Genomic DNA, 27990 nt, shown 5'->3' on the forward strand with positions numbered 1-27990 from the left:
GCAGTGCTTCATCCATCAGCACGGAGTATTCCACCTGGGAGAATCACGAGCAGATGAAGTTGTTCAGAGCATTGAGCAAGCAGCAATTTAAGAATTTTTTTTTCAAAGTTAGGTGACTTGCCAGTGGAGGAGAAGCACCCTAGGTCAGGGCTGGAGGGAGATATTACCTGTGTGTGGTTGTTTTTCCATTAAAACCCTGTGGGATAACTGCTGTTGGGCCACCAAACCAAGAGCTGGAGCACCGAGCTGTCCCAGAGCTGGTGGGTGGCCATGCCTTGGTGGCAGTGGACCTTCGTGGTGCCACCTGCACCCCGTGTCTTGTGGGGAGAAGTGGCTCCATCCGTGCAGAGCGTGGGGCCCTGGCAGGAGCATGGAGCTCTGGCAGTGCCTGTGCAGCTGTAGAGGTGTTCCTAGGGCCAGTGACAGCTGTTTGTATAAAACACCCCTGGGTTATGGGCTTGTGGTGCAGGGCTCAGCCAGGACAGTGATGTGGGATGGGGAAATTCATTTCACACAGGCTGAGGAATCGCTGAGGAATTTGCTGGAGGTGGGAAGGGGTGGTTTGTGCTGAAGGTCTCCTGAAGAGGGGCATCAAGGTTCCTCTGAGGTTTTGCATCCCGTGGAGCAAGGAACAGCAGCCCCCACAAACAGCCTGACAGGAGGGCAGGTGTCTCCTGGCCTGGGAGGTGGAGAATGCCCCTTTGTTGCTAAAACCATCCAACAGCCTCGCTTTAGACATGAGGACAGTCAGAGCTGTCCCTAAAAAAGAGCAGGGCAGCTGGAGTTGAGCCTTGTTCAGAAGAAGGAAGGGGAAAATCCAAACGGGCTGCCAGAGCCTGGGGATCATCTGACTGGAGTGGCACAGGCTGCACAAGGGTGGAAGAAGGTTGGTTTTACCAGTATTGGTAAAACCCTGTGCCTGATGCAGAGATTCAAGCTGCTCTGCAGATGATGCCTCTGTATTTGTGTGTACACACAGCTCCAGAGCCCCAGAGGAGAATTTTCCATCAGGGATCCAGGCAGGATGATGCTCTGCAGTGAAGGTTCCACGGGCACTATCTGGGGAGCATGATTCCCTTGGAGGCAGTACTCTGAAGTTCTCAGTACATTCCAGCAGAGGAGGAGAAAGTTGCTTTTTCTCCCTCTGTTACCTAGAACTGGGATGGATTTTCACAGCTAGCCTGGATGTTTTCAACCTAGAAGTTCTTGGAGAAAGTACAAGACCCAGATAAAATATGTTTTTGTCTGTGGTTCATTGAGTAGTTATGATGTTTGGCCTTGAATCACAGAATAATCACGTCCCTCACTTCTCCAAGCACCTAGGCATCACTCTTTAAAAAAAGAAACATCAGGAAGTAAGCAAGTTACTTGAAAGTAAATTAGTTTATTCTTTGTAGCCTAAATGTTACATTCTTGCACCCTATTAGGGGTTGGATACAACTTTCTAGGTAGTAAAAGTTCCTTTGATGTAGCTCTGGTTGTGTCCTTTAAGCAGCGTGGATCTGATGGATCTGGCTTTGTTTGAACTTTCCTTTTTCCCTGTGCCTGTGTTTTGCTTTTTAAAGGGATTTGCTGAATACTGGACACAGTGTATTTATGACCTTTGAAAACGGTGAATGTTTTGAAGGAGGAATTTTGGCTTCTTATAGGGGACCTGTAGAGAGAGGCTTGTGTTCACAGTCCCAGTAATAGATTTTTTTGTGGCACTTTGATGAGTGAGAGGTGTTTATAGGCTTGATTCATAACCGAGTTACCAAGGTTTTCCACGGAAATAACTTATTAAATGTGTGGCGCTCACCGGAGCCATTGAAGTCTGGAGATTTGCTCTTCATCAAAGGCACCTCCTTCCCTGGGCTCCAAGGCCTAACTCAGCATTTTACCTCTGGAGGATGCTCAGACCCAAAAGGGCTGTGTGGTGTGGGAGCTCGAGATGGCTTTTAGTAAGAAATTAAAAAAAAAAAAAAAGGCAAACTAGAAGGAGGAGGGAAAAAAAAAAACCCTCAGGAAAAACATCCCCCCTGTCGTTGGGAGCTGCTGATGGTTAAACCTGGTTTTCTGGAACACTGCTTGTTTGTGTGGATTTTGCTTCTCTGCTCCACAGCTGAAAAGTCCATCCCTTCAGTGCTGTTGAGGGCTTTGAAGTGTCCCGAGCCCCTGAAGCTCAGGTTCAGTTTACTGGCAAAGGAGACTCAGCTCTTTGTGCTTCCCCAGAGCCTGGGGCTGGCACTCGGGGCTGTGATTCTCAGCTCTGCCCCGTGTCCTGCACAGTGCCCCTGGTCCTGCTCTTGGCTGGTGCTGCAGGAGGGGGACATTGGTTCACTGAGGTCCCACCTGGCTCTGGGGATTTGGGTTTGTCCCAGCTCTTGCTCTGGCCCTGCTCTGTGCCTTTCACTTGGTTGATTCATCAAATCCTGGTTTGGGTTGGGAGGGAGCTTAAAGCTCATCCTGCTCACCCCTGCCATGGGCAGGGACAGCTCCCACCATCCCAGGGTGCTCCTGGTCCAGCCTGGCCTGGGACACTTCTAGGGGTCTGGGGGAACCCCAGCTTCTCTGGGAAACTGTGCCAGGGCCTCCCCACCTTGTCAAAAGTCCTTACTGTAGCCCCAGAAAATGAGTGTTTAGCTGGAAAAAAGCATCATCCCAGGGGAGAGTGCTGGGAGAAAGGAGGGGGGAAGATGTGCAGCACTGGGGTCTGGGCTTGGGATGCTCAGGACTGCTGGATTCCTGTTTGGGTGTGTTTTTTATGTAAGAACAAAACCATTTCATGTGGAAATGCCTGTCTTGGCTGACCTCTGGCAGGGCTGCTAATGCTGACTGGTAATGGCCTTTGCAGCTCCTGGGGCTGGAGCAGGGATCAAACAGCTCTGGCATGGAAGTGCTGGACTCTGCTGCTGTCCCACCACCCCTCTCCCAGGGAAGCTTCTCCTTGGGGGAGAAGCTGGTTCCTCATCCCAGGCTTTGGATATGGGAAAATACATGGGGAAAAACCCACCAGCATCAGAGGATATAAACAGAATTAAACCCAAAGCTCCTCTCCTGCCCCAGCGTCTCCTTGATCAGCCCCCCACCCCAGGTTTCCCCTTCTTTTTTTCTTTTTGTATTTTCCTAGTTTTATTCTTTAAATGGCTAAGAGTTGCCTCTGATGCCCAGGCCTGAAAAGCCTCACAAGGTACAGCCTGTCCCTGGCTCCCCACAGGGATGCAGTCTCTGGCAGGGATCGGCCTCGGGCTGGGATGCTGCTCCCTGCCCTCTGCATTTTGCCTTTCAGGTTATCCAAGCCCGTGTATGAAACCTGCCAAAAAGTCAAATTCCCGACGGTGCGAGAGAGAGGGATGTGTGGAGAGTTTGTGTTGCCCTTCACAGCAGTTCTGTGCTCCTGGGGGGTGCAGGAGGTCTTCGCTGAAGGTTCAAGGAGCCCACGTGCTCCTGTCCTGTCCTGCAGCATCCCCCACCCATTCCAAGTGCATTCCCAGAGCAAAAGCTGGACCAAAGCCATCCCTCCTTTCCCAATGGCAATTCATGGAAGTGCCCTGGTGTCACATTTGCTGTCCCAGCTGGACACTGATGCTCTGCTGGCCCCACTGCAGCTTGGCCACGTCCCTTCCTGGGCTTGGAAGAGCTGCCCTCCCCTTCCTGTGCCTGTGTTTGGTTTATGGCTTTGGAGATGTTCCTCCTCCTAAGTGCTTGTGGCAGAAGGATCAGGCTGCCCATTCCTCCAGGCTGGGGAAGTTGGAGTCTTCAAGCTGCTGCAGGGGCATCTCTTGGTGCCAGGGGTACTTGGGCAGGATTTCTCACAGTGGCTCCGCGGAAGGGTGGGAGACACGGCTGTGTTGGTTTTATCTGTGTATTCCATGAGCAGGAGCAGAACCTGCCAGCAGAAAGGCTATTTTTCAGCTCTTTCCATTTATTAAGGTCTCATTTGCTAAGATTTTTCCATGAGAGAAGCCAAAGAATGTTAAAGACTTTAAAAAAAAAAAAGTGCCAGTTGCTTTGTGCTTTTACAGAGTGATGCAAAGTTGTCTGTTTAATCAGGGAAAAGGCTCCTGCGGGAGCTGCAGCACCAGGTGCTGGCTGATGAGTGCTGGGTAAGGCCCTGGCACAGGCTGCCCAGAGAAACTGTGGCTGTCCCATCCCTGGAAGTGTTGGATTGGGCTTGGAGCAGCCTGGTCTCGTGGAAGGTGGATGAGAGGAGCCCTTCCAACCCAACCCATTCTGTTTCTCTGATGAGGTCTTTAGATTTAGCCTGGTTTTTACCTGTCTGCAGAGGCTCCTGCTGGGATGGACGTGCTGTGCAGAGCACATCTTCTTTCTTCCCTTTCCCCTTTTCTTCTGCCCTCCTGGCTGCTCCAAAGCCTGGCCTGTTGCTGTTCCTGAGTGTGGAGCTCACACAAGGCCCCGTTTGTGCGAGCCCGCGCCGGGAAAAGCCAAGTTTGTCCAGGGGGAAGAATGAGGCACTTGATTCATCCCCCCGTGTGAGGCTGTGGGGTCTGGGAGCATCCCTGTCCTCCACAGGGAAGGCAAACACGAACACTGCTGGCTGGGAACTCCCAGGGTTCTGCTTTCCCTTAGTCCTGAATAAAGCTGCTCCTTTGGAAGCACTGCTGCATCTTCCCCTCAGCTCTGTGGCAAGCACAGTCATTTGTCCTGATTTTTGCCTGGGTTTTTTTGTTTGTTTGTTTGTTTTGGGTTTTTTTTGGGGTTTTTTTTGTATTTGTTGCTCTTTAAACCCTTCAGTGAGAGCTGTAGGTAAAAATTAACCATAGGTAGGTTTTTTTCCCAGCATTCTTCTTAAAATCCAGGGGATTTAAACTGACATAGCCCAACAGGAGCTCTCAGCCTGGAAGTGTTTAAGGCCAGGTTGGATGGAGCTCTGAGCAGCCTGCTCTGGTGGGAGGTGTCCCTGCCCATGGAAGGGGGTGGAACAGGATGATCTTAAAGGTCTCTTCCAACCCAAACCATTCCATGGTTGTGTGATCCAGAGCTTTGCCAAGTCTCCCAGCAAACAGTCACTGGTGCTTATAAAAAGCTCAGGCTCCGAGGTTAGATCCAGTTGGGATTGTCTGGTGCAGCAGCTCGGGGTATCCAGCTGTGGAGAGAAGGGGCAGATGTGGAAATGGGCAGTTTGATGTCTCAGACCCAATCCCTCCCTGTGAATTGGTGTCTGCAGCTGCCACTGAGGGCTCAGGCTGCTCTGCCACGGCTCTGATCCCTGTAAAACTCCATCCAGCAGGTTTTGATTCTGGCCTGCCCTGGAGAACTCTTTCTGCTGCGGTTTTATGAAGCCCTGGAAACACAGCAGCGTTTCCAGAGAGGCTGTGGGTGCCTGGCTGGGTGCAGAGCAGTCCTTGGTGGCAAGGCCAGGGCTCAGTTTCCCTCAAGTGTCGCGGAGTTGCTTTCTGAGATCTGCAAAAGAAACCCCAAGCAGAACACAAAAAAACCCCAACAAAACTTTATGAATCGACCAGGAAGCCAGTAAAAATTAGTAGTAACAAGCTGATTTCAATAGAAATGGGTTTGCTGCTCTGCTGGCTGCCAACCATTTATGAGACTGGCCGGGTGCCGGGTCCAGCGCCGCATCCCTCACCCTCCTGCTGCTGGAAATCATTTGTGACTCCAAAAAAATAAATAACACTATTGTGGAGCTCTTTTTATGGCTGGGGCCTGAGCTGGGTGGCAGCTCTGGAGTTTGCAGGCCCTGCCTGGGGGCTCTCTGCTCCATGTCAGGTGGGTTCCCGTGGGTTTGCAGGGTGCAGGTGAGGACATGAGATGGGAGTTGGGTTGGTGGCGTGTTGGATCTGTTCCTGGATCTGATCCAGGGGAAGAGCTGGCTCAGTGTGGCTGTGCCAGTTCAGGGGTGTTGGATGCTGTTGGGTGTTGTGCCAGCAGAGGTTTAGGATGGATGTTTGGGAAGATTTCATCCCCAAAAGGGCTGTCCAGCCCTGGCACAGCTCCATGCCTGGAGGGGTGTAAAAGCCGTGTGGCTGTGGCACCTGGGGACAAGTGGAATGCTTGGAGCTGCTGCTCTCAGAGGGCTTTTCCAGCCTTACCCATTCTGGGGTTGCTCCTGTCTCTGGTGGGGACATCCCAGCCCCCTCAAACCCCAGGGTGGTGTCCCAGGAGTCAGGAGCTGGCATGTGTGGAGGACCAGACCCCAGAACGGGCCCGTCTCTGCTTTGGCTCATCTTTAAATGCCACAGGGGTTCCCAGCATGGGAATTCACCTGACTCTTCATTTGCACCTGTCCAGTGCTTGCACAAAGGGATGTGTGTGACTGAGGGGACATCCACCCCAGCAGAACAGGGAAATTCCTGGGACAATGCAGACTAAGGTAAAGATCCTGTGGGTACAGGGAGCTGCTCTTCCCTCACTGCTGAGTTATGTGAATGGAAGGGAAATGTCAGCAGAATTATGTTTTTTTAAAAAAAAGTCACGCTTCACAGGTTACAGACTAGGAGCACACTGGGCAGCTTCTTCATCACTGGAACAAGAAAATTGGAGTCATTCTTTATTCCCCAGTAATTACAGCCACATATTTTGAAATCTCCATGTCTTTTCCATGTAGAATGGCCAGTGCAGACCTTCAGAGCAGGATTGAATTCAGCTGTGCTTGAAAGGGTCGGTCATTTGAGACTTCCAACATTAAAAGATCTTTGCAAATTAGTTTTGCTCTTGCCATGCTGAATTTGTTTGTGTAGAAAACCTCAGTAGATTTGGTATGTGCCTGTCTTTGAAGGGCTCTGCTTCAAAGGCTGCAGCTCTGGGTGTTTTATGTGCTGAGCTCTGCAGTCCCCCGAGCTCTGCTGCCTCACTGGGAAGTGTCAGCTCATGTTAAACCTGCAGGAAGGAAAAGCTGAGCGTGGCTTTTCAAAGCTTTCAAGGAAACTGGATGCCCAGGGCTTATTCCTGTAGGAAGCGGGTGCTGGAGCTGCATGTGCTGGTGTGTGTCATTGGTACAGCCCCAAGAATGGTTCTCTCCCTGGCCCTTCCCTGTGGCTCAGAGGAAACCTCTGTGTGTTTGGAGAATTGGGGATAGTTGGTCCCAGAAAATTCAGCTCAGGTCTTGGCAGTGAGCAGCCAAACACAAGAGATGCAGTTGGACTAGAGCTGGTATTCAAACAAAAGTTAACAGTAAAAATAATGTTGTGAAATTTCCTGATTCTTGGCTTGAAATATGGGGGGTTTTTTCCCAAAGAAATTGAATCTCAGAAGGGAAAATGGGAGAACCTGTCTCACATTCTGGACTTGTGCATGTTTAGATCAGGTCTGTCACCAAACAGGTTTTGTTGGAGTGGAGCTGGAGCCCTTTCCCCTCCAGCCTGGTGTATCCATGCACACCCCAGCGGGCTGCACTGTGCAACTGATCACTTTAAAACACAGAAACTGCAGAAAAAAACCCATAAAATAGAAGGTGCTGATGGAAAGGCTGCCCCAGAGAGGGGCTGGGCTGTCTGTGCCCAGACGGAGCTGTGGAAGGTTTTTGTGAGTGCACTGCCCACTGTGGAAGCCTCGGGCTGCTGGGTGTGCTGGAGGGAGGGAGCTGCCCTGGCTGGGTGCATGCAATAGGCTCAATCCAGGTTTAAATGAGGACAGACCAAGCAGCACCAGGACATTGCTGGGAGCCAGCAGATAATCCCAGCTCAGCCTCGGGCTGGATCGCTGGCGCTGCCTCGCAGAAAGCGCTGCTTTCTCTGCTCTTCCCCCTTTCCTCCCTCTCATTGAGATTTCAACACAATATTATTTTAATCCCCATCCTCTCGCCCCTCCTCCTCCCTGTGCCCTTCCCTGCAGGCTCTCTCCCCCCATGCAGGCTGCAGAGGCTCTCAATGAGAACCAGCTGCCTCCCAAAGCCTCCCCTCGCAGCGGGGCCGGGCCGGGGCCAGGCTGGCACCGTGTGGGTCGTGGCTGCCTGGCTCTCCCCCAGCCCCCAGAGCCTTTCCTCCTGCTTCTGTCCTCTCTCAGTGGCGTTTGAACTCCTGGGATCTGGGGCTGGCTTTGGAGCCATCCCACCTTGGAGCATCGTGGGGTGGGGCACAGGGAGCACCCGGGTTTGGGATGTGCCGTGGCCCTGCCGCCTCCAGCCTTCACAGCACAGCCTTGCTTGGATTAGAGGTTGTTAAATTTTGGCTTTATTTGTTTCTTGAGCTCTTCTGTGGCTCAGGCTGCCTCGGTGCACGTCCCTGGGGCTGATGTTTGGTGTGTGTTGAGCACAGGAAGCATGCACTGGGATTTGGAGTCATGTTTTCCACCCTGTTCAAACAGCCAGGAAGGTTTCAGGGATTCAGGGGGTGCTTCCAAGGCAGGCAAGTGGCTGAAATTGGTTCAGGCATTAATAACTCACAGGTGCCAGCTGCAGTAAGTACCAAACTCCTCACAGCCAGCCTTCAGTGGCACAGGGCAGTGGTGAGGGTGGGCACAGGTTGGTTTAACAGAGGGAAGGAGCATTTCTCCAGTGCCTGGGTGAGTGCTGCCACCTGAGGGAAACAGCACAGCCTTATCTTGCAGCTTCTATTCCTTATTTCTCCTTTGAAGTTGTGCTTAATGCTTGTGTCACGTGAATGAACCGAAGCAGTGTGAAGAGGGTATGAAGAGCAGGCAGCAGAAATGTTTTTCCAAAGTGCCGTGTCTTTATCCTGGATTTGTGGTGGCACAGGAGTGAGACTGGCTCCTGCTGTGAGTGCTGCACTTGCACACACTGGAGGTTTGGTGGTCTCAACACAAAGGCAGCAGTGAGTGTTGAATGCAGATCCACTCCAGACTGGGAGCATCAGCTTGGATACCTTGGATTCATTCCCTGAGCTGTGATGCAGCAGACTGTGATGCAGAAAGAAATTCTCACCAATTCAGCATTTCACAGCTTCCGAACCAGAGCTTTTCTGACTAACTCAACCCAGCAGGTCCGTGAGAAAGGGGGGATGAGAAAACACTTCCCTACGTGTGCCAGAATTCCAGCGTGGCCCTTGGAGAGCGGTGGCCATGGCTGCCTTCCCCAGGTGCCACCCAGGCTGGTGGCACTCCCAGAGCCGGGGGGGAAATCAAGGCTGGCTCTTTGGAACTGCAGCAACTCCAGCGCTCCCAGAGCGGTGCCTCTCTGTTGGAGTGAGGTCGTGGGTGTTTATTTGAGGGAAGAGCAGCTGAGCCAAACATCCTGCTTTTAAACTGCCTCTGCAGCCCTCAGAAAGATGCCTGCAGCTCTATTTGTGTGCAGCCTCCAAGTGCTGGGCTCTGGGCATGGATGGGATTTGCAGGGAGGGCTTAGCAGCAGCCTGCCGTGTTTTGGGGTTTCTGCTGCAGTGAAAGCTGGGATTTCCCCATCGTGGCACTGCAGAGCTGCAGCACACTTCCATCAAGATATCCAGTGTCAGGCAGGGAGCTGGATGTCCTGCAGGGCTCTGAAAATCCCCCTTCCCCAAGCGGGGTGTTGGAGCCCTGAGTTTTGACTCAAAATAAAAATCAGTGGGAGCTGCCAAGTCTGGGGGGGGGACTCTTGGTTTTGGGTCAAAACCGCTGTGGTTTTTTTCCCCGCCTTGTTTCAATCCCAAGCACAGCCCTGCCAGAAACTTGGCTCAGCTTCCCCAGCAGAATTAGGGATGTATTTATGTTTCGGGGTTTGTCAGGAAACCTGAAACCAGGTGAGTTTGGCCAAGGCCAGGCTGTGGCTGGGACAGGACTGCGAGGAGGAGCGGGACAGGGATGTGCCTCAGGGAGGGCACAACCAGGGCTTATTTTTGTAGACATTTCATAGCAACAGGGCTAAAATAGAGTTGTTGCTCTGCCTTCTCCATTGCATTGAAAGGAGACCCTTTTTCTGCTGAGCAGAGCCCCTGTGGTGGCTGGGATGGGGCTCTGGGTTGGTCCTTCCTTCAAGCTGCAGGAGAAGTTTGTGGCAGCTCTTAGTTTCAACCATTGATTCTGAAATAATGGGCTCACGAATAAGAGTTTTAACTTCACCCTGCCATGCACAGCACAGCACTGTGCTTTTCCAGCTCCTGACATCCTTCAGTTATGTAGGTGTAGCTTAATGCCACCACTTACACACCAATTCTGTGTCTGCAGGTAGAGCACACCAATGTATTTATTCTCACAATCCATTTCCAGCTCCATTTCCTATCCAGAGTCATCCAGGCAATGACACATCGCCCTTAAGATTTGAATTCTCTTAGTGAGATGTTGCTTTTGCATGTGATTAAAGAGCTAATAATGTTTTGGACCATTTTGATGGTGTTTGGGTATCAAGTCTTGCACTTAATCTCAGAATAATACAGATGTCCATGTCTGAGATGGTTTTTTTAGATACTTAACTGCAGCCAGCCGGGAGGAAGAGCCAGTTGAAAGGCACAATTCATCTTCTCTCTACAGAACAGGGCTGAAACAGGGCAGATAAGTTGTGCCCCCATCATTCCCTGCTGGGGAGTGCAGGTGGGAGTCTGGGCTTGTTCACATGGATTTGGGGTGCTGTGATTTATCCTCGGATCAGCTGAGCCAGCAGAGAGGATTCGGGTGGTTGTGAGGCACTGGAAAAGAAAAGAAAAATCACTATTTTTAAAAGAGGGAACTGTAGGATGTTACAACCAGCAGAGTCCTCCGTGACTTCCACCAGCACCATCTCTGCTGCTTCGTGGCGGGTTGGGAGCGTGATGTCATGGGCAGAAAATAGCCCCTGTTGTTATCAGAGTAAAAGTTGAATTTCTTGTAATCTCTGCCTGGGCTGCCGCCCCTTCCAGCCCTCCCTCAGCAGGAACCTGTGAGCACACCCCCAGCCCCTTCCTGATTGTTTTTCCAGCCCCATTACACAACAGCGCGTTTGTTTGGATTTGCAAATTGGTCCCGAGCAGTGTCAATAGCTGGAGATACACGCAGAGGGAAATGGACTTTATTTGGGTTTTAGGGCCTTCGGAGTGAAGGGAGCCAAAATAAATAGGGAGTTTTATCCTGGGCCGTGTTAGCCAAACAGCCCTGGGAGCTCCTGGGGAGAGGTTCAGTGCCGAGCAGCAGGGATGGAACCATCAGGGATCCCGGAGTGCCGAGCGGGACTTGCGACTCGTGGATGTCCCCTTGAGCCTGGGCTGTTGTTTTTATCCCTTAATGATGGATTTACAAGGAAATAAGGACATCAGGGTCGGCAGCAGCACGCTGGGTGACTGAGCCCAGTTGTCTTCTGGCTTTGGAAACCACGTTTTGTTTATCGAGCTCTGTCGTAGGAGAAATTCAGATTTTCGTTCTTCTGCTACTGCTGCGTTGTCCTGCAGGAAAAACCTCGCCAGCGTTTCCATTTTTAATTGGCTCATGGCAGGTTTGTCCCCATTTGTCCTGGATCTCTCTGCAGTTCCTCGAAGCTTTGTGGCAGAGCTGGGAGAGGCCAGGTCAGAGCTTCCTTGCGTTGCTGGGCTGGAGCGTTGGGCTTGGTGGTTTCATGAGTTGTACCTTCTCAAAAAGCTCGAGGACTTGAGGTTTGCCTCTTCCTGGGGCTGTTTGAGGCACTGGTGGTGGAGCCTTGCTCCATGTCCCCGTGGGCAGTTCTGACTTCATCACTGACAGCACCCTGCAACAGCCCGAGAGCTGCTGAAAAAGACAATTTGAACACCCAGGCCAATTTCTGCTGATTTTCAGCTGTCTAAATACAACCACGGTGAAGTCAGTGGAGTTACTCTGAATTTCTGGTCAATATTTGGAGCAGAACCTCGCTCTGCCCATGTGCAGCATGGGGAGGATTTATTTGTTAAAAAAAAAGAGGAAACTATGACAGGGGTTGGAGAATAAATGGGGGGTGGAGAATAAGGCTCAGGCTCCCTTGTCCTTCCTGACTTTCTACCATCCAGAAAGAACTTTCCCTTTGGAAAGCAGGTTGCCTCAAGTGGCCCTGGTGGCTTGCTGAGGGCACTGGGTTATGACAATAAATACAAGCCAACAGCACTTCTAGAAATGTGAGGAATGTGAAAATGTTTAAATGATTTAGTACCAGAAAACTTTATTTAAACATTTAATCGCAGAACACGCTTTCATCTTTAAAACATCAGTGTTTGAACTCCCATCCAAGTTTTTTCCAGACTTTCTATGTACTTCATCATATACAACAGCAAGCTGTGCTTTGCAAAGAGAATAAACTTCCAGTTCCCTGGTTCTGTTTGTTGTTGTTGCCTCAAATGCTCCTAAATTACAGTAGAGAAGCTGTTCTGGGGAAAAAAATCCTAAACATGTTATTTCCTATGTTAAATAAGGTCTCATTTCTTTGAAGAGTTGGAGCTGGTGAGTGCTGTGTCCAAGCAAATCCCATAAAGCTGCACGGTTTCCCTGTGGAAACCAGCCTGGATGCAGATGTGTCCATCAGCACATGGGGCTTTTTCCCAGTGCGAGGGAATATTCACCTCTGGGAAGTTTATTTCCCCAAAAAGCACCACGAGAGAGGCTGCCGTGGGTGGGTGGCACTGGTTTGGACGGGTGAGGGATGCAGCAGTGGGCTCTGACGAGCTGGGCTTGACTTCAAACCTTCCACAGGCACCGAACAAAAAAAACAAAAAAAATCATTTCATTCTTAAAACGGATAAGCATTAGTGGATTGTTTTTGAATTACATAATTCTGGAGTGTGAGAGCTGTGCTTTGAAGAGGAAAAACCTCAGGGCTCCATGCACACACCACCCACTAGCCATCAATCCCCGATTGTTTTCAAGGGCAGCCGCGCTGCAGTCGCCCCGTAGCAATGACTCAGTGCACGTAACCACGCTCCCTTTTGGGGTGAGCCCAGGGGATCAGCTTAGGAATGATTTTCCTGGGATTGTGACCTCAGGGCCCCTTGGGTGCAGCATTAGCATTGGAAATGTCCCTGTTTGTGTTCCTGAGCGTGCACGGCCAGGGCCTGCCGTGCTCCACTGCGGAGATTTATGCTTCCTAAGTACATTGTAAAAGTTTTATAAAGTAGCTTAAATATTTACACAATAAGCATTTAAGGAAACAGTTATGCCTCTAAAGGAGCTGCTGATCCTTTGGGTCCATCAGACCATGGACATGAGGGTTTTTTAACTGTCTGACCTCCAGGAATTGCTTTTTTTTTTCCACCTAACTGGTTTTAAGCAGGCAAACAAATGGAAACTCATACACAGGAACCTATAAATAATGTTAATGACCTGGCTTGTATCCTCAAAAGCCAGGAAATTTAGGAACACGCCGGCGAGCTGGCCCTTTGCTCACTGAAGGGTGGAAAGCACAGCCGGGAGGATTCCTCCTCAGTATCCCACCTAGCCCTGCCCTCTGGCAGTGGGATCCATCCCCTGTGTCCTGGCCCTCCATCCCTTGTCCCAGTCCTTCTCCAGCTCTCCTGGAGCCCCTTTAGGCCCTGCAAGGGCTCTGAGGATTCCCTGGATCCTTCTCTTCTCCAGGGGAACATTCCCAGCTCTCCCAGTTTGGCTCCAGCCCTTGGAGCATCTCCATGGCCTCCTCTGGAGTTGCTCCAGCAGCTCTGTGTCCTTCTTTGCCTTGCACTTCCCCCGCACAACCACCTTGCTTCTGCTCCCAGATTTCCTCTTGCCAGGCTCCGGCGATGCTGCCTCTCCAGGGAGCTCCAGGGGGCCCGTGCAGCCCCCTTTGATTTCTTGCTTCATGCAGCACCAGGCTGTGAAACTGCCTGGAATTCTCAGGAGCTGCTCCATCCCACTGTAAGGGCGGAATCCTGGACTGCTTTCGGTGGGAAGGGACCTGTGGAGATGATCAAGTCCAGCCCCCGTGGATGTGTTGAGGAAGGTGGGAGGGTCCAGCCACTGCAGCTTTGCTTGGTCTGCTTCAAGGAGAGCATCCCAGGCCCCTTGGGTGACCCTTCCCTGTTGTTTCAGGCCAGCAGGGAACGGGGACCCCCTTGGCTGGGTGGGTGCTGTGCTCCCTCCCCAGCAGCACCCACCTCCCCTTCTCCCGTGCTTCCTGAGGCACTCGGGGTTGGGTTTTTTCCTCCCGCTCGCACGGCAAACGGATGTTTAGATCCGAAAGGAAATGGGATTGCTGTTTGCTCGGCTCCTCCTGGAGCAAACAGCCCTTCAAAATAACTCCAGTGGCGTAAGTGCCAGGAAAAACAGCGAAGCCAAAACCTTGTAAGCAAATAATTGGCCTTTTTGTGAGAGGGCTCCTCTTCAGCTCCAAGTTTGCAGATCAGAGCTGCTCTTTTCACGTTTTGTTTTGAGGTTTTGCAATTCTTCTCAAAGCAAACAGATCCAGAATGTGCCAGATGGGTTTTACTGATCCCAGAGTGCTGCTTCCAGGTGATTCCCCTGGGACATGCAGAGCTTTTGGGTGGGAAATTGGAGTTGCTGGAGTTGTGGAGCTGAAATCTGGAGTGCTGGGTGTTGGCCTGGAGGAGGTGGCCCCGAACGGTGCCCTCAGGGTGTCCTGTCCCTGTCCCTGCCCCTGCAGAGATGGCTCCTGCAGGGCCCTTGGCCGGGGCTGTGGGAAGAGCTCGTCTTCCCCACGCAGCCCAGCCCAGCCTGCCTGAGTCACCCCGGGCAGGGAAAGGCTCAGCAGGTTGGGAAAACCAGTGGAAACTCCCTGCCTGCCCCAGGGCTCAGCTTTGCCCCAGAGCTGCACCCTCCAGGTGGGAAAACAGGGCCACGACCACCCTAAAACAGCCACCCCAGAGGAGAGCCCAGGAGAGCTGCCCAGGGTGAGCACGGTGCCCTTTGGGGTACACCAGCCAGGAGCCCAATTCCTGCCACTCTGTGGCACCCCCAGAGGCTCGTGCAGGGGAGCAGGATGTGTTTAAAACACACCAAGTGATGAAGTGTTACCCAGACTGAGCTGTTTCACAGCTCTCTAGCCATCTCATCCCAGGTTTCAGCTGCTCACCTTCCAGGGGAAGTGGTGGAAGGGGGGCTGCAGCCTCCCTGGGGTGTCCCTGAGCCCTCTTGGCTCTGAGGGATTTACAGACACCTTCACCCACCAGCATCCAGGTGCTCCTGTGGTGGGTAATGCTGAGTTTTTCAGGGTTGGTAGATCTGACACAGAGGATGCAGAGGTGGCAGCGTGTCCTGCTCCCTCTTCATCTCCCTGTGGAAAAACTCATTTGAGTGACAACTGCCGACGCTGAGGTGAGGTACAGGGGGAACAGGTACTTTTTTTAAACTTCATTTTATTTTTTCCTTTGCAAATGCAGCCTCTCTCAGCCATGCTGTCACAGTTAAAATAAGGTTTAAATTACAGGGCTGGCTGTGGCTTTTTCCCTTTCTTTCAGAATTTTTGCCAACTTGCAATTTACTTAATGAAATCCTGCTATTTCGTTTAACGGGGATATTTTTTGCAGATGTTGATTTAACCCAGCTTTATAAAATATGTGAACTGTGCAGTTTCTTTCCTATTTTTAACAATTTAAAGATTCTAGTGCAGGACTTGACAGAGTTTATAGCACCAGTATCTGTTTGTACCATGTAAGAGTGGGGTTGGATGCCGAGGCTTCCCCATCATCCACAGCTCCATCAAAAACAGTGTGAAATGCTGCAATAATGGGCAAAAATTACCCAAAGTGGGAATTTGTCTGAGCTTTGTGAATGTATTTCTGGAAAAGTATCCAACCCTGGTTTTACACCCAATTATTCTTCAGGGTTTTTGTAGGGGGATTCTCTAAATCCATGTGGATTCTTTATATGTGTGATATATGTGGAATGAGGAAAAAAAAAATGGGTCTGGTTCAGGCTGGCGACAAGCTGCCTTTTGAATGTGCAATGCCTGGTGTTTCCCCCAGTATTCCTCACTTTATTTTTCAGAACGGATTTCCCCGGAGGGAGGGGAGGAATCTGATCTTTCTCCTGCAGTGCCGAGCTGAGGGAGTGCAGTGTTGAACTCATTATCCCTAAGGATGCCTTCACGTGCTCCCTTAATCTCCCTGGCCTTGATGTACAAAGAGCCCGACCTGCTCCCCTTCCTCTCCTTCCCTTTTCCTCTCCATGGGAAGGTCATTTATTTGGTGCTGCTTCTGCAGTTTCTGAGTTCAGCCTTTGCTTTCAGCCCCAAAACAGCTCGTGGAGGAGTTGCAGCCACAAGCCCTGCATAGACCAATCCTGAAAGGGTTTTTTTTTTTCAGCTTGAAAATTCAGCTCCCAAGAAAGATGAGAGGCTGTCCTACAAAGGTGGGAGAGTTCTTTAATCCAAGCAGTTCCACTGGCTGTGTGCTTGCTATAACTCCCAGCATGGAGGGACAGGACACAGGGAATGGCTTCCCACTGCCAGAGGGCAGGGTTAGATGGGATATTGGGGAAAAATCCTTCCCTGGGAGGGTGGGCAGGCCCTGGCACAGATTTCCCAGAGGAGCTGTGCTGCCCCTGGGTCCCTGGAAGTGTCCCAGGCCAGGTTGAACTGGGCTTGGAGCAACCTGGGATGGTGAAAGTTGTCCCTGCCCGTGGCAGGGAGTGGAATGGGATGAGCTTAAAGCTCCCTTCCAACCCAAACCAGTCTGGGATTCTGTGATAACTCATTAATCCTTTTCTCCTAGAATATCCCAAGCAAAGCTGGAGTTGTCTGGGATTCATATTAGTGCAGCAGGACAGGATGTATTCCATGGAGTTCTCTGTGTATTTTGGCATTTTCCTATTTCCCCCCCCCCCTTTTTTTATTTTTTTTTTTAAAGAAACTGTGGTTTGTAGAAATGAAAACAAGTCCTTCTTGGCCAGGGAGGGTAATTGGTGTGAGTCACCTCCAGTCTCCGTGGGCAAGTACAGCGTGAGGAATGTGGGAGATGACCCTGGGAGATGGGGACTTGCAGAGGTCTGGGCTGCAGTGATGCTCTTCAGTGTTGTGGGTTTCATGCAAATAGGTTGATTTTCACCCCCCACCCCTCCTGCACACCAGTTTTCTTGCTGTTTATCTGCACTGTAACAGGTTTTACAGCACCCATACTCCTGTTCCAGGGAGTATAAAAATGTGACAGTTGGACTCAATGATTTTAGAGTTACAGCTGTAACAATTCTACAGTTCTAAGAAAAGATTTGTTTGATCTTCAGGGATGGTCTTGTCCCAGGCTAGCAGAAATGGGTGCTCTGTGCATGCGCTTCTCTGAGCTGCTGGTTTGTGGATTTTGCAGGAGAAGGGTCCCTCCATGGCACACAGATGGCACAAGGGCTGTTTTCCATGGCGCTCACGGTGCTGCAGATCCTCCTGGAGATGCCGGCACGGCATCCTCCCTGCTCCACTGTGGATGTGAGGGACCAGCCCTGGGGCTTAAATCTCGAGTTGCTGAAGTCATTGTTTAGTCTTTGCTTGAAGTGGGAGTCAGAGCCCGTGGATGCTGGCCACGAGCAGTTGTGAGTGGACCAGCTGCCTGCTTGGAGCGAGGGCTGGGGCAGCCCCAGCAGATGTTTACACACAATACATGGAGCAGCTATCGGAAAATCTGGCGTGTGTGGGTGCCCACGCAGCCCTGGGCACGTTGTAGGAGGGCAGGAGCCATCCCTGTGCTCCCTTCCACCTCTCCTGGTGGGATTCCTGCACCAGGCCCTTCTCATCCCTGCTCACCCCAATCCCATCCCAGCCCTTTCAATCCCTCCCTCAGGCAGGAGCCCGAGACCTCCCCGTACAGGTTTAGCCTTTCAGCATGACCAGGTTGGCCAGCACACCAGAGGGATTTGTTTCCTTGCAAAGGCCAGGCTGGCACCCAAAATCCTTTAATTCCCTGTAAAACTCCAGCAAATCCGCCACGAGCGAGGACTTGCAGGAGCCGTGGGCGTTGTGACACGCGGTGGCAGCCCCGCAGCCCTGGCTCCCGTCTGGAGGTGCCTGCACAGACAGAGAGGCTCGGGAGAGCTTTATCAGGAGCAGGATCTTGGGTTCTGGCCAGGGAGAGCAAAGCCTGAATTCCCATTCCTCTGGCAGCCCCTGTCTGCTTCCCATATATGTGAGGGCACTGATACATGCTGGGAAAAAGCGCCTTGTTTTGGGGTTGCTGGGGAAGAATTATCAGGTATGAGGAGGCTTCAGCTGGAGCCCTTTTGGAGAGAGGGTTGGGCTGGAATAGAGGACCCACAGCTGCTCTGGGGTCTGGGATGAACCCTCTGGCACAGGGTTGGGTTGAAAGGCAGAGTTCCCAAGCTGAGGTCTCGTGTGTGCCCGGCACTGGACTTCACACCCAGCTGGCCAAGGAGAGCCAAGCAGCTCATTCCCAGGTTGTATGGAGAAAAGGATTTGTTGGGCTGCTGCTTGTGGCCCCCTCAGGGAATCTCCTCTGTCACAGGTTTCTTCCAGGTCAGGGATGGTTTTCTAAAACTTTCTCAGTCCTTGATACTCTCGTGGAGCCGACGCTCGGTCTGCCCTCGAAGGTGTTGCTGTGGCTGCCGAGTTATCAGGGTGGCCTTGGGTTTTTTCAGCCCATTTGCTGCTCCTCACGTCACCTCTGGAAGCCATCAGCTCATTCTCAGCAATAAATCCCATGGAGATGTGAAAGCAGGGAGAGGCTCTTGCTCCAAAGGGAATGGCTGGGGCTGGAGCAGTGCAGGCTCTCAAAATATGTCTGGTGGTGATGTTTTGTTTGGTATTGCTTTGCTTTTCCTCCCAGGGAGGCAGTTCCACTCATTTCTGTTTAGGAAAGTAAAAATCTGCTGCAGCCACAGCCTGCTCAGGGTCCTGTGTCCTGTCTGAGCTCTGAAGCCCAAAATTCCCATTTTCCTGGTGTTTTGGGAAGTGGATTTTCTGTGATCAGATGGGACATCTGAAGGAGGCCTTGTGAAGGAGAAGCTGAGCATTCCCCTCTGGAAATGGCAAATTTGGGTTGTTCCTGGAGGGAGCTGAGCTGTAATTTGTGGTTGGGCTGTGCAAGGAGGTGGTGATGAGCTGCCTGGCCTTTGCAGGACAGCCTTCCTGCTTTGGAGGAGCTCAGTGCCCATGGATTATCCAACAACTGGATATAAAAAGCAGCCAGTGCTGGGTCAGTGGTCCTGCTGCTGCTGGGGACGCCCTGATGTTCTTGGGAAGTGTGGGAAATGAGAAGGCTCAATCAGCATCTCTGAATCTTCATGACATCCTCACCAACTCTGAGGCCTCTGAGCCTCTTTGAGGCTTCAAAAACAGCTCCAGCACTCAGTGCCCCCTCCACGGTGGCAGAAACCCCTTCCTTGGAGGTCTTTTCCATTGTTAACAATTGAGGATTAGCGCTGGTGTGAGCCAGCAGGGTTTGGTTTGGTGCAGCCACGGCCTCTGGCCCGTCCCCCTCCGCTGAGGAGATTCCCAGGCTCGGCTCCAGCGCCCAACGTGCTCTTCGCGAGCGGCGCGATGGAGGCGGGAAGGGGTGTTATTCCTGTTTCTCTTCTGAGGGACCTACTAATTAGTTTCTGCTCTTAAAAGGCTTTGAAGCGCTCAGCCGAAACTTCTCTGGGAGCGAAAACTATGTTTATTTATATTTATCCCATTTCCCAGCGCCTCGGCCCCGCCGCGGGATGCGCCGGCCGCCGGGCGGATTATCCCGCTGCCCCAGGGGATGCTGACAGCACCCACAGCGGCTCTGCCAAGCCAGAACGGCTTCCACAGGCGGGCGAGAGCCCAGGAGATCCCATGTGGCCATCCCAATCCGTGCCCATCCCGCTGGGATGCGGCTGGGATTGCAGCCCCCGCGTGGATGAGCAGCGGGCGCGGGGAGAGGAGCCTTGGACATCACAGCTGTGGCTGGAAGGGAGTTCTGCCATCCCGTGATTTATGGGGTGATTTCTCCCAGATTCTCAGCGTTTTTCAGGCTCTGGGGAACAAAAAAGGGACTGCACACATGCTTGGGTGGAGGACCTGAAAATGTGCGAGTTCTCAATGTAAAAGTGGGACGAAGGGGGGTTTCCCCCCCCATTTTTGTCCTAGCTTCCCTCACCCTGCTGCCGAGGACACTTTTGGGAAAGAGCCTTCTCCCCTGTGAGTGGAGCTGGTGCAACAGTGGGAACCTTCCCTCGCCCAGCCTTTCCCCTGTGCTTTTCACCAGCTCGTGTTTCTCCTCATTTTCCAGCTGGTTGGGGCACAGGGGTGGATGCTCATGGAGATGCCAAGCACGACCCCAGGATTTTGCTGGGTTTGGGTTTATCCAGGGCTGGTTTCCAAGAGGGAAGAAGTCCCGGGCAGGCTGTGGTTGATGACAGGTCTGATGCTCTCAGAAGTGGCAGCCAACGTGGGCGGTGACGTTCGGGGCTCCTTTTGAAGCTGTATTTACATTGTTGTGTTCCCTCGGACGTGCCAGGTGTAACGCAGGTACCTGCACGGCCCAGGAGCTGGAAAAGCCATGGATGTGCCTGAAAGCTCTGAGCAAGACAGACTGAGGTTAGTGGAGACCGTTGGACTCAAAAACATTTTAAAAACATCACCTAAATCTCTGAAAACTTTGGCATTCAGAAGGAACACGTAAAAATGTCAGGGAAAAATACCCGAGTTGGGTTTTTCCAGTTTTCACCCTTGGCTGAAAAGCCCTTTCTAAAACAGGGGAGCTGGGGAGAAAAACAGTGCTAAAATACCTTAAAATCATGTTCTGGACTGTGGATTTAATGGCCAGGGAAGGTCCATTAGAAGCAAACTCCTTGAGTTTAGCTTAAAAATAAGCTAACTGATGATGACTTCCAAATTTCCGGGCAGAACTAAACATGGCATGTGTTTTGCTTTGAAGGATATAAAAAAAAAAAAATTAGAATGAGCTGATGATTTTGCAGAGTGGTTTCTTTTATGCAGAGAAAATTGTTTTCATCCTCATTCTTGGCATTGGCTCCTTGTCCTGTGTTGCTTTTGTTTCTTGGGCTGCCATGGAAATGTCCCCCTTTCCCCCCAGGCCTCTCCACACACCTCTTGCACCGGCTCTGGTGCTCGTCAGGCCCTTTTTTTTGAACTAATTTAATTAATTAACCCAGCGCAAGTGTTCCTCGGAGTTAATCATCTCCTGGGTTAACAAATTAAATCTGCTGGAGGAGGAGGCTGGGGAGCAGCAGAGCTCTGCTCCAAGGGAAGGGCTGGAAGAGGAGGATGAGGATGGATATGGTGGTGGGGAGGGCTCTTCTCAGCTGTCTTTCCATGGTTTTTGTGGGATAAATGAGCTGAACTGGTGTCCATGGCTGCCCAAGAGCCACATCCAGCATGAGGAACGTGCCTTGTGAGGGTGGAGGGGTTGGGACCCCGCAGTGACAGCGGTGACACCAGATTAATGACAACATAAAATCACATTCTTGTTGTGTAGTTGAGATGGGAGCTGGGCTGAATCCTTACATTCAGTGGAATAAACCAGAAACCTGGGAGGGAGTTTGGTGCTGTGCAGCACGGGAAGGTGCAGCTGGCTGTCCCTGGGGCTGGCCTTGGCCATCGGCTGGGCAGCTGCTGACTCCTTCTCAGGGCCTCTGTGAACCAGGGAGAAACCTCTCTTGGTGAAAATGGACAGTAAAGGATCCTCTGTTAATGCTGGGCTTTAAGGAAAATGCCCAGGAGGAGAACCAGGGCTGCCCATCCTGCTGCTTGAAGAGTTTATAGCACCAATATCTGTTTGCACCATGTAGGAGTGGGGTTGGACGCTGAGGCTTCCACATCGCCCGCAGCCCCCTCAGAAATGTGTGAAATGCTGCAATAATGGGCCAAAATTACCCAAAGTGGGAATTTGTCTGAGCTTTGTGAATGTATTTCTGGAAAATGTAAAAAAAAAAAAACAAAACAAACTGGTTTTACACCCAGTTCTTCTTCAGGGTTTTTGCAGGGGGATTCTCTAAATGCTGCAATAATGGGCAGAAATGACCCACCTGCCTTTTCCCTCAGGAGCCCGTGTTCCTGCTCTAACAGCAGCTTCCCTGGAGGAACCAAGGAGCAGTTAGGGAAGGGGACTGACCTGTCCTGTCCTCAGCAGGATTTTCACATGGAGGAGCTCCTGCCCAGCCTCCTGTGTCTGTTCCCTGCTGGGATTAGGATGCTGCCCTAAATGCACACAGTGGGGCCAACGTTGGGGCGCTCCCGTGGTGGGACTGAGACAGGGTCAGCAACCCCTCCGAGGTGCCCTCAGGGTGCCACCCACGGCTCCCCCTGAGAGGATGGGCAGCCAGAAGGGGCTGGTTTGTGTCCCCTGAGGGGCCCCCCGTGCTGGGGACAGCTCCAGCCTCTCCCCAGCCCAAGGGGCCGTGCCAGGGTTGGTGCTGGTGGCAGGGGGGCTCTGGGGGGCACAGTGATGCATTCCAGCTGAAACTTATAAGGCAGAGGTATTTAAAGTAATATTGGCTTAAAGAAAGTGGTTGTGAGCTTTGCTGGGGCAGATTGACAATCAATTTCTTTTTTTTTTTCTTTTTTTCTTTTTTTCTTTTTTTTCTTTTTTTTTTTTTGCAGGGCCATAAAAATTCCATTTCTGCTGTGCAAAGTTTTAACCCCTTCCTTACCCTGGTGCTTGTTTCCAGGGGTATTAATGGGGGATTATTTTAACTGATGGCTCCCCAGTGAACTGTTAATAGATTTTGGGGAAATGTGTGTGTTCTTTGTGCTGGGATTTTTATCTGGACCTAGTTCACAGTAACCTGTGTGTAGCTGTAACCTTCCTGCTTCCCTGCTCCTGTGTGTTGGGCAGTGTAAATACAGATCTGTGCTGTGGCAGAGCGGGGGGAAATGACTGAGCATGGGTCTAATAGTCCAAAAGTGGAGTAAAACTGAATGGAAAGGTGTTGAGGAAGGGTGTCACTGAGCTCCATAGCCAGTGGAGTGTGAGGCTGCCCTGTGACACAGGAGTACAGGAGGGAGGGACATGGAAGTGGGGAGTGGGCTCTGTAGTGGGAGGACTTTTGAATATCCTGCTTCATTTCCAGGCTGCCCAGATGTGCATTAAAGTCCCCATCACATCTGGAGAGTGCTGTGATTTATTTTTCATGTGCATGGTCTTCCCTATGGGCACCTCTAAAGTGTGTTTTGAGAAGCTCTTCCTTGCAGCCATGTATTGAGGGGGCCATTTGACCTGCTGGGAGGAGGTTTGGTGGCTTTGGAAAAGCCAAAGAGTGAATCAGAGCCGTTTGTTTCATGTGCTTCGTGATCTGCCCATGTTTTCCATCCTGCTTTCAAGTGCAACATCAAGCTGTGGGACTGTGCAGCGTTTTGTTTTGGAAAAAAGCATCTTTCTTTTCTCTTTTAAAGCACTCCTTTGAACTTTACTGGCATAAAACACTGTCAAATCACAAATAGTCTCAAACCTCAAGTTATTTTCTTTACCTCCACACTCTACAGGGAGTGACAGCAGCAGTGCTGCTAACGCCGGCAGGATTTACAGTGTTTGCTCTCTGCATTTATTCCCAGAGCCAGATTCCTTTTGCCTGAGCCACGCATGAGCCTTTTCCCTTTAAATTCTGGGTTGGATTCTCCTATCTTGTTCCTTTATCTCTAATTGTTTGAATTCACTTCGGGATGTGCATTGCTGCCACGGAGGAGGCAGCAGTGGAGGAAGGAGTAAACACAAGGCAGAGTTTCAGCCCCTCCATCTGATGGATGAAGGTGGCTTTGATGGAGGAGATAGCCCTGACGCCAGCCCCTCTAAAGCTGCTACAAGTTGTAGTTGCCTACAATGATAGTTGTTAAAAACCCCTCCTGTACCACTGCGGGACTCAAATATTTTCCTTTCTTCAAAAAGAACGCTAACAAGCCTGCCTCTGTTCCAGCAGAAGTGGGAGGGGGGAAAAAAACAGAACAAAAAGTGGATTTTCTTGTCTGTGCATAAAGGGCAGCGTGGAAAAAAAGAGGAGGGAAAAGTGGAATATTTATTTAAAAGGCAGAGGAGGAGGTGGTGGTGTGCCGGCCGCCCCTGCTCTCTGCAGAGTGGTAGTGGCTAATAGCTGGAGGCGAAACTAATACTTGGCAGGGGATGAGACACAGCACAGGCCCCCCTGATTTGGGGGCTTGCTGAAGTGCTTGTTTTATGTCAGGGCTGCGGGATGAGTTCATCTTTGCAGGAATTGGTTGAGTGCACTGGGAGATAAAAGGAGGGAGAGGAACCCACCGCAGCACGGGGAGCGCTGGGAGAGGGACCCTGCGACAGCTCCCTGCAGGCAGGGGCTGCTCAGATGAGCCTTGAGCTGTCCCCTTCCAGGGGGTTATTCCCTGTGGGTTGCTTTTTTTGGATTTTAAAGACTTTCCTCTCCCTTGGCCAGAAGAAGTGGGTTGAAAGGAAACTTCTCACTGCTTGAGGTGCAGTTACCTGAAACTCACGTCGTCGCCTGTTTGAAGGAGCACAGGACTTCTCCAGGAGTGCTGTGAGCTGGCAGAGCTGGCACTGCCAGGCAGGGGCTGTGGGATGACAGAGATGAGGAGCTCATTGGCAAGGGGTGCATTAATGGATGGATGGAGGGAAGTTCCTGCCATAAGTTGCATGGAAATGCTTTTAATGAAGCTATTTCAAATGCATGTGAAAATCGTCTATGTTTTCATGGATGATTTTTCTTAGATATTTCCCAGTTCCTGGAAAGCAGAGATGGCACCAGGGCTGTTGGCACCTCCAGCAAAATATTTTTGTAGGGTAGGCACTGTTTTCCTCCAGCTTTACTTTCCCCCCCTGGTATATTAATTTGCACTAAACCATGAGAAACTCCTATTTAAATGTTTATTGCTGACTGTTCCCCTGATTAATGGAGCTGCTGGGGACACTGGAGGTTTGAAGTTGTCCCATCCTTAATCTGTAAAGGAAACGCAGGGGCTGAGCAGTAGTTTCTCAAAAATGTAATAACAAAACCAACATAGCTAATGGGCATGGAGGGCTTTGAGGAGGTTGGGAGGTTAAACAGATGCAGAGCTCAGTAATTGCTACCAGCCTCCAGCCCCGGCACATGAAAGGCCCTGAGCTGGTCTGTAGCCCCCAGATCACTTGAGTGGGACAACAGCAAAGTTCAGTGTTTGGGGAGAGCTTTGGGAAGGCATTGGGAGCATCTGTAGGATGTCCCAGGGGAAAAATGACTGAGAAAGCTGGATGCTGTGGAAGATGGATGGGTCTCTTAGCACCCTGGTTTAGTGGAAGGTGTCCCAGTTGATGGCAGAGAGATGGACTGAGATGATGTCCCCAAAAATGTGACCTGTGGTGGGTGAAGGGGAAGAGACTGACATGGTTCCCCCAAAATGAGACCTGTGGTGGGTGAAGGGGAAGAGACTGACATGGTTCCCCCAAAATGTGCCCTGTGGTGGGTGAAGGGGCTGCTCCAGGCTGACGAGCATTGCCCACAGCAAAGGGCATCCTGCTGCCTCCCCGCCTGCCCCGTCACCCCCTCCCCCACGGCCCTCCCCTTAAATTTGTATAGTTACAACTCCAGTTAAACTCCAACAAAGCCGCTTAATTCAAAGCTGGTTAATGGGGAGGGGAGCCCGCTCTCCTCCGGGGTAATTTGAGCCTGAAAAGAAGCGGAGCTGGAGGGCTGTGCCTGAAATCCGGTGTGTCAGTGGGGGCTCTGGAGCAAAATAATGGCATCACCCCGCGGGCGAGTTAATGGGACATGATGGCACGGAGGCACCGGGGTCAGCAGGCCGCGGGCACGTGAGGGATTGTCAGGGAGCTTAATGCCGGCCACGGAGCGCGGCTGGCCCGGAGCAGAGCTCCTTGCTGGAAATTCCACGGCGGTTTTCCGTTAACCGGTGCGGTAGGAGCAGGAACGATGTTCAGCAAGTGGTTAATTCGCCCTCTTTGGGGCTCCTTCTTTTCCTGTCTTCCTTCTGGAGACATCATAAATTCTGGAGGCATCATGGATTAAACAGATTTCTGGCAGCCTGCGTCCCTCCCGTCTTCCCTGGGTGTAATTCCTAGAAAGAAGAGACGTCTCTCATTGTCTGGAGAGAGTTCCAGTGGGTTTTTAGAAGGACATGTGTAGTTCATAGCAGCTACTCCCCCTTGGCATGAAACACTTCCTCAGATTTCATGTTCCCCGTGGGAACATCAGCGTCGCTGTCAGAGAGTATTACACTGAGGAGACACCCGGCGGGTCACTCATCCAGGCACAGCCTGGACATCCCCGGGGCTCATCTCGGCACAAGTTGGGCTTGGAAGGTGGGGTTGCAGGAGCACAGGGGTGCTGGGGAGCCACCAGGCTCAATCCTGGGACAGTGTTGGTACCAGATCCAGTGGGAGGAATGCAAATATCCTGAGGACACAGCTGTGGATGCAGGGTTGGACATTAAATTGGAGAGCGAGACGTGCTGAGCTCATGGGAGATGGTGGGCGTCCTGTGGGGTCTCCAGCCTGGGCTTGAGCCGCCAGTCTTGGTGGCATTTGATGTAATTGAAGACAGGATTTGGGTTGAGCACATTTTGGGTTAAGCAGAACTTTGGAGGTGAACACAAATTTTGGATTAAATACAAGTTTGGGTTGAACGCAAATGCGGGGTTGAACACAAGTTTTGGGTTGAGCACCATCTTTGGGTTGAACACCAATTTTGGGAAGACCATAAAATTTGTCTTGAACACAAATTTTGGGTTGAGCGCTGTCTTTTGGTTGAACCTGAAATTTGTGTTGAACACAAGGGCTGGGTTGAGCACAACTTCAAGTTCTCACTGAGCAAAGCTGACGGGTGGGAGGAGCTGTTTGCCAGCCTCCACCTCTGCGGTTTCCCAGGTGATCCCAGCATTCCTGACTCCCTCTGTGTCCCCACAGACGCCAGCACGTCGCCCGATGCCGTGAAGAGGAGCCATTGGTGCAACGTGGCCTACTGGGAGCACCGGACGCGCGTGGGCCGCCTCTACACAGTGTACGAACAGTCTGTCAGTATCTTCTACGACCTACCTCAAGGAAACGGCTTCTGCCTCGGACAGCTAAACCTGGACAACAGGAGCGAGACTGTGAGAAGGACTCGAAGTAAAATCGGCTACGGGATTTTACTGAGCAAGGAACCGGACGGGGTGTGGGCCTACAACCGCAGCGAGCATCCCATCTTCGTCAACTCGCCGACACTGGACATCCCCAACTGCAGGACTCTGATCGTGCGCAAGGTGATGCCGGGCTACTCCATCAAGGTGTTTGACTACGAGAAGTCCTGCCTGCTGCAGCACACGGCCGAGCTGGATTATGCAGACGGGCCCTACGACCCCAACAGCGTCCGGATCAGCTTCGCCAAGGGCTGGGGGCCCTGCTATTCCAGACAGTTCATCACGTCGTGTCCGTGTTGGCTGGAGATCTTACTCAGCAACAACCGGTAACCCTCCGAGGAAAGGAAAACATCAACAACAACAAAACACACACACACAAAAAGAAAAAAAAAAAAAGAAAAAAAAAAGACACAGACTATCCCAAATATCATCTACCTAGATTTAATATAAAGTTTTATATATTATATGAAAATATATATTATACTTGTAATTATGGAGTCATTTTTACAATGTAATTATTTATGTATGGTGCAATGTGTATATGGACAAAAAACAGAAAATGCACTTTGGCTTATATAATTCTTTCAATACAGATTTTTAAAAAAAAAGAAAAAAAACAACAAAAATTATACAGCAAAAATAGGAGAAAGCCCTAATTTTGATGTATGGTTTTTTGAAATATTATTAATACCCAGACAAAAAGCTAATACCAGTCACTCATTGATAATAAAGTATTCGCATTATGGGGGGGGATTTGTCTTTTTTCTTCCCCCCCCAACTGAAGTTGGCAGCAGTCAGGGGGGTTCCAGGGGGCAGCTGCTGTCTCCCATCTCAGCCAGGACCTTGGAAAAGCAATAAATGAGTTGGAAGGCTGCAGCTGGCTCCAAGAGGAGGGTGAGTGAGGCCAGTTGGAGAGCCAGGGAGCACTTGGGAGGAGGTGAGAGGAAGATCTGTAGCTCTTCTCACCCAGGGCTGTCTGACCTCTCTGATAACACAGAACTCGGTGAGGATGAGGGTGCACATCCCCCTTGTGCAGATTAATCATCATCAGTGCTAATCAGCAGGTCTTGGAGAAAAGCAGAATATTGCACGGCCACAAAGCTGCCCAGCAGGACCAGTTTGGATTCTGGGCCTTACCCAGGGGTTGTCTGTGAGCCCTGCACGTCCCAGACGTGTTTGATGGTTGAGAAACAAATGGAGGTTTTGGACAACTCGTGGTTGGG

At 51.3% G+C, this 27990-nt stretch overlaps 1 protein-coding gene across 1 annotated transcript in view; it reads left to right on the forward strand.

Annotated features, from left to right (window-relative positions):
• SMAD6 (SMAD family member 6) overlaps window positions 1-27515 on the forward strand; it is a 38388-nt gene extending 10873 nt beyond the window's left edge. The window contains exon 4 of the mRNA XM_038146865.1: window positions 26556-27515. Coding sequence (XP_038002793.1) covers window positions 26556-27097 — 542 coding nt within the window. The 3' untranslated portion in view covers window positions 27098-27515. The remainder of the gene's footprint in view (window positions 1-26555) is intronic.
• The last annotated feature ends 475 nt before the right edge of the window (window positions 27516-27990 follow it).

The sequence above is a fragment of the Motacilla alba genome, chromosome 10, assembly GCF_015832195.1.
Source record: "Motacilla alba alba isolate MOTALB_02 chromosome 10, Motacilla_alba_V1.0_pri, whole genome shotgun sequence".
NCBI lineage: Eukaryota > Metazoa > Chordata > Aves > Passeriformes > Motacillidae > Motacilla > Motacilla alba.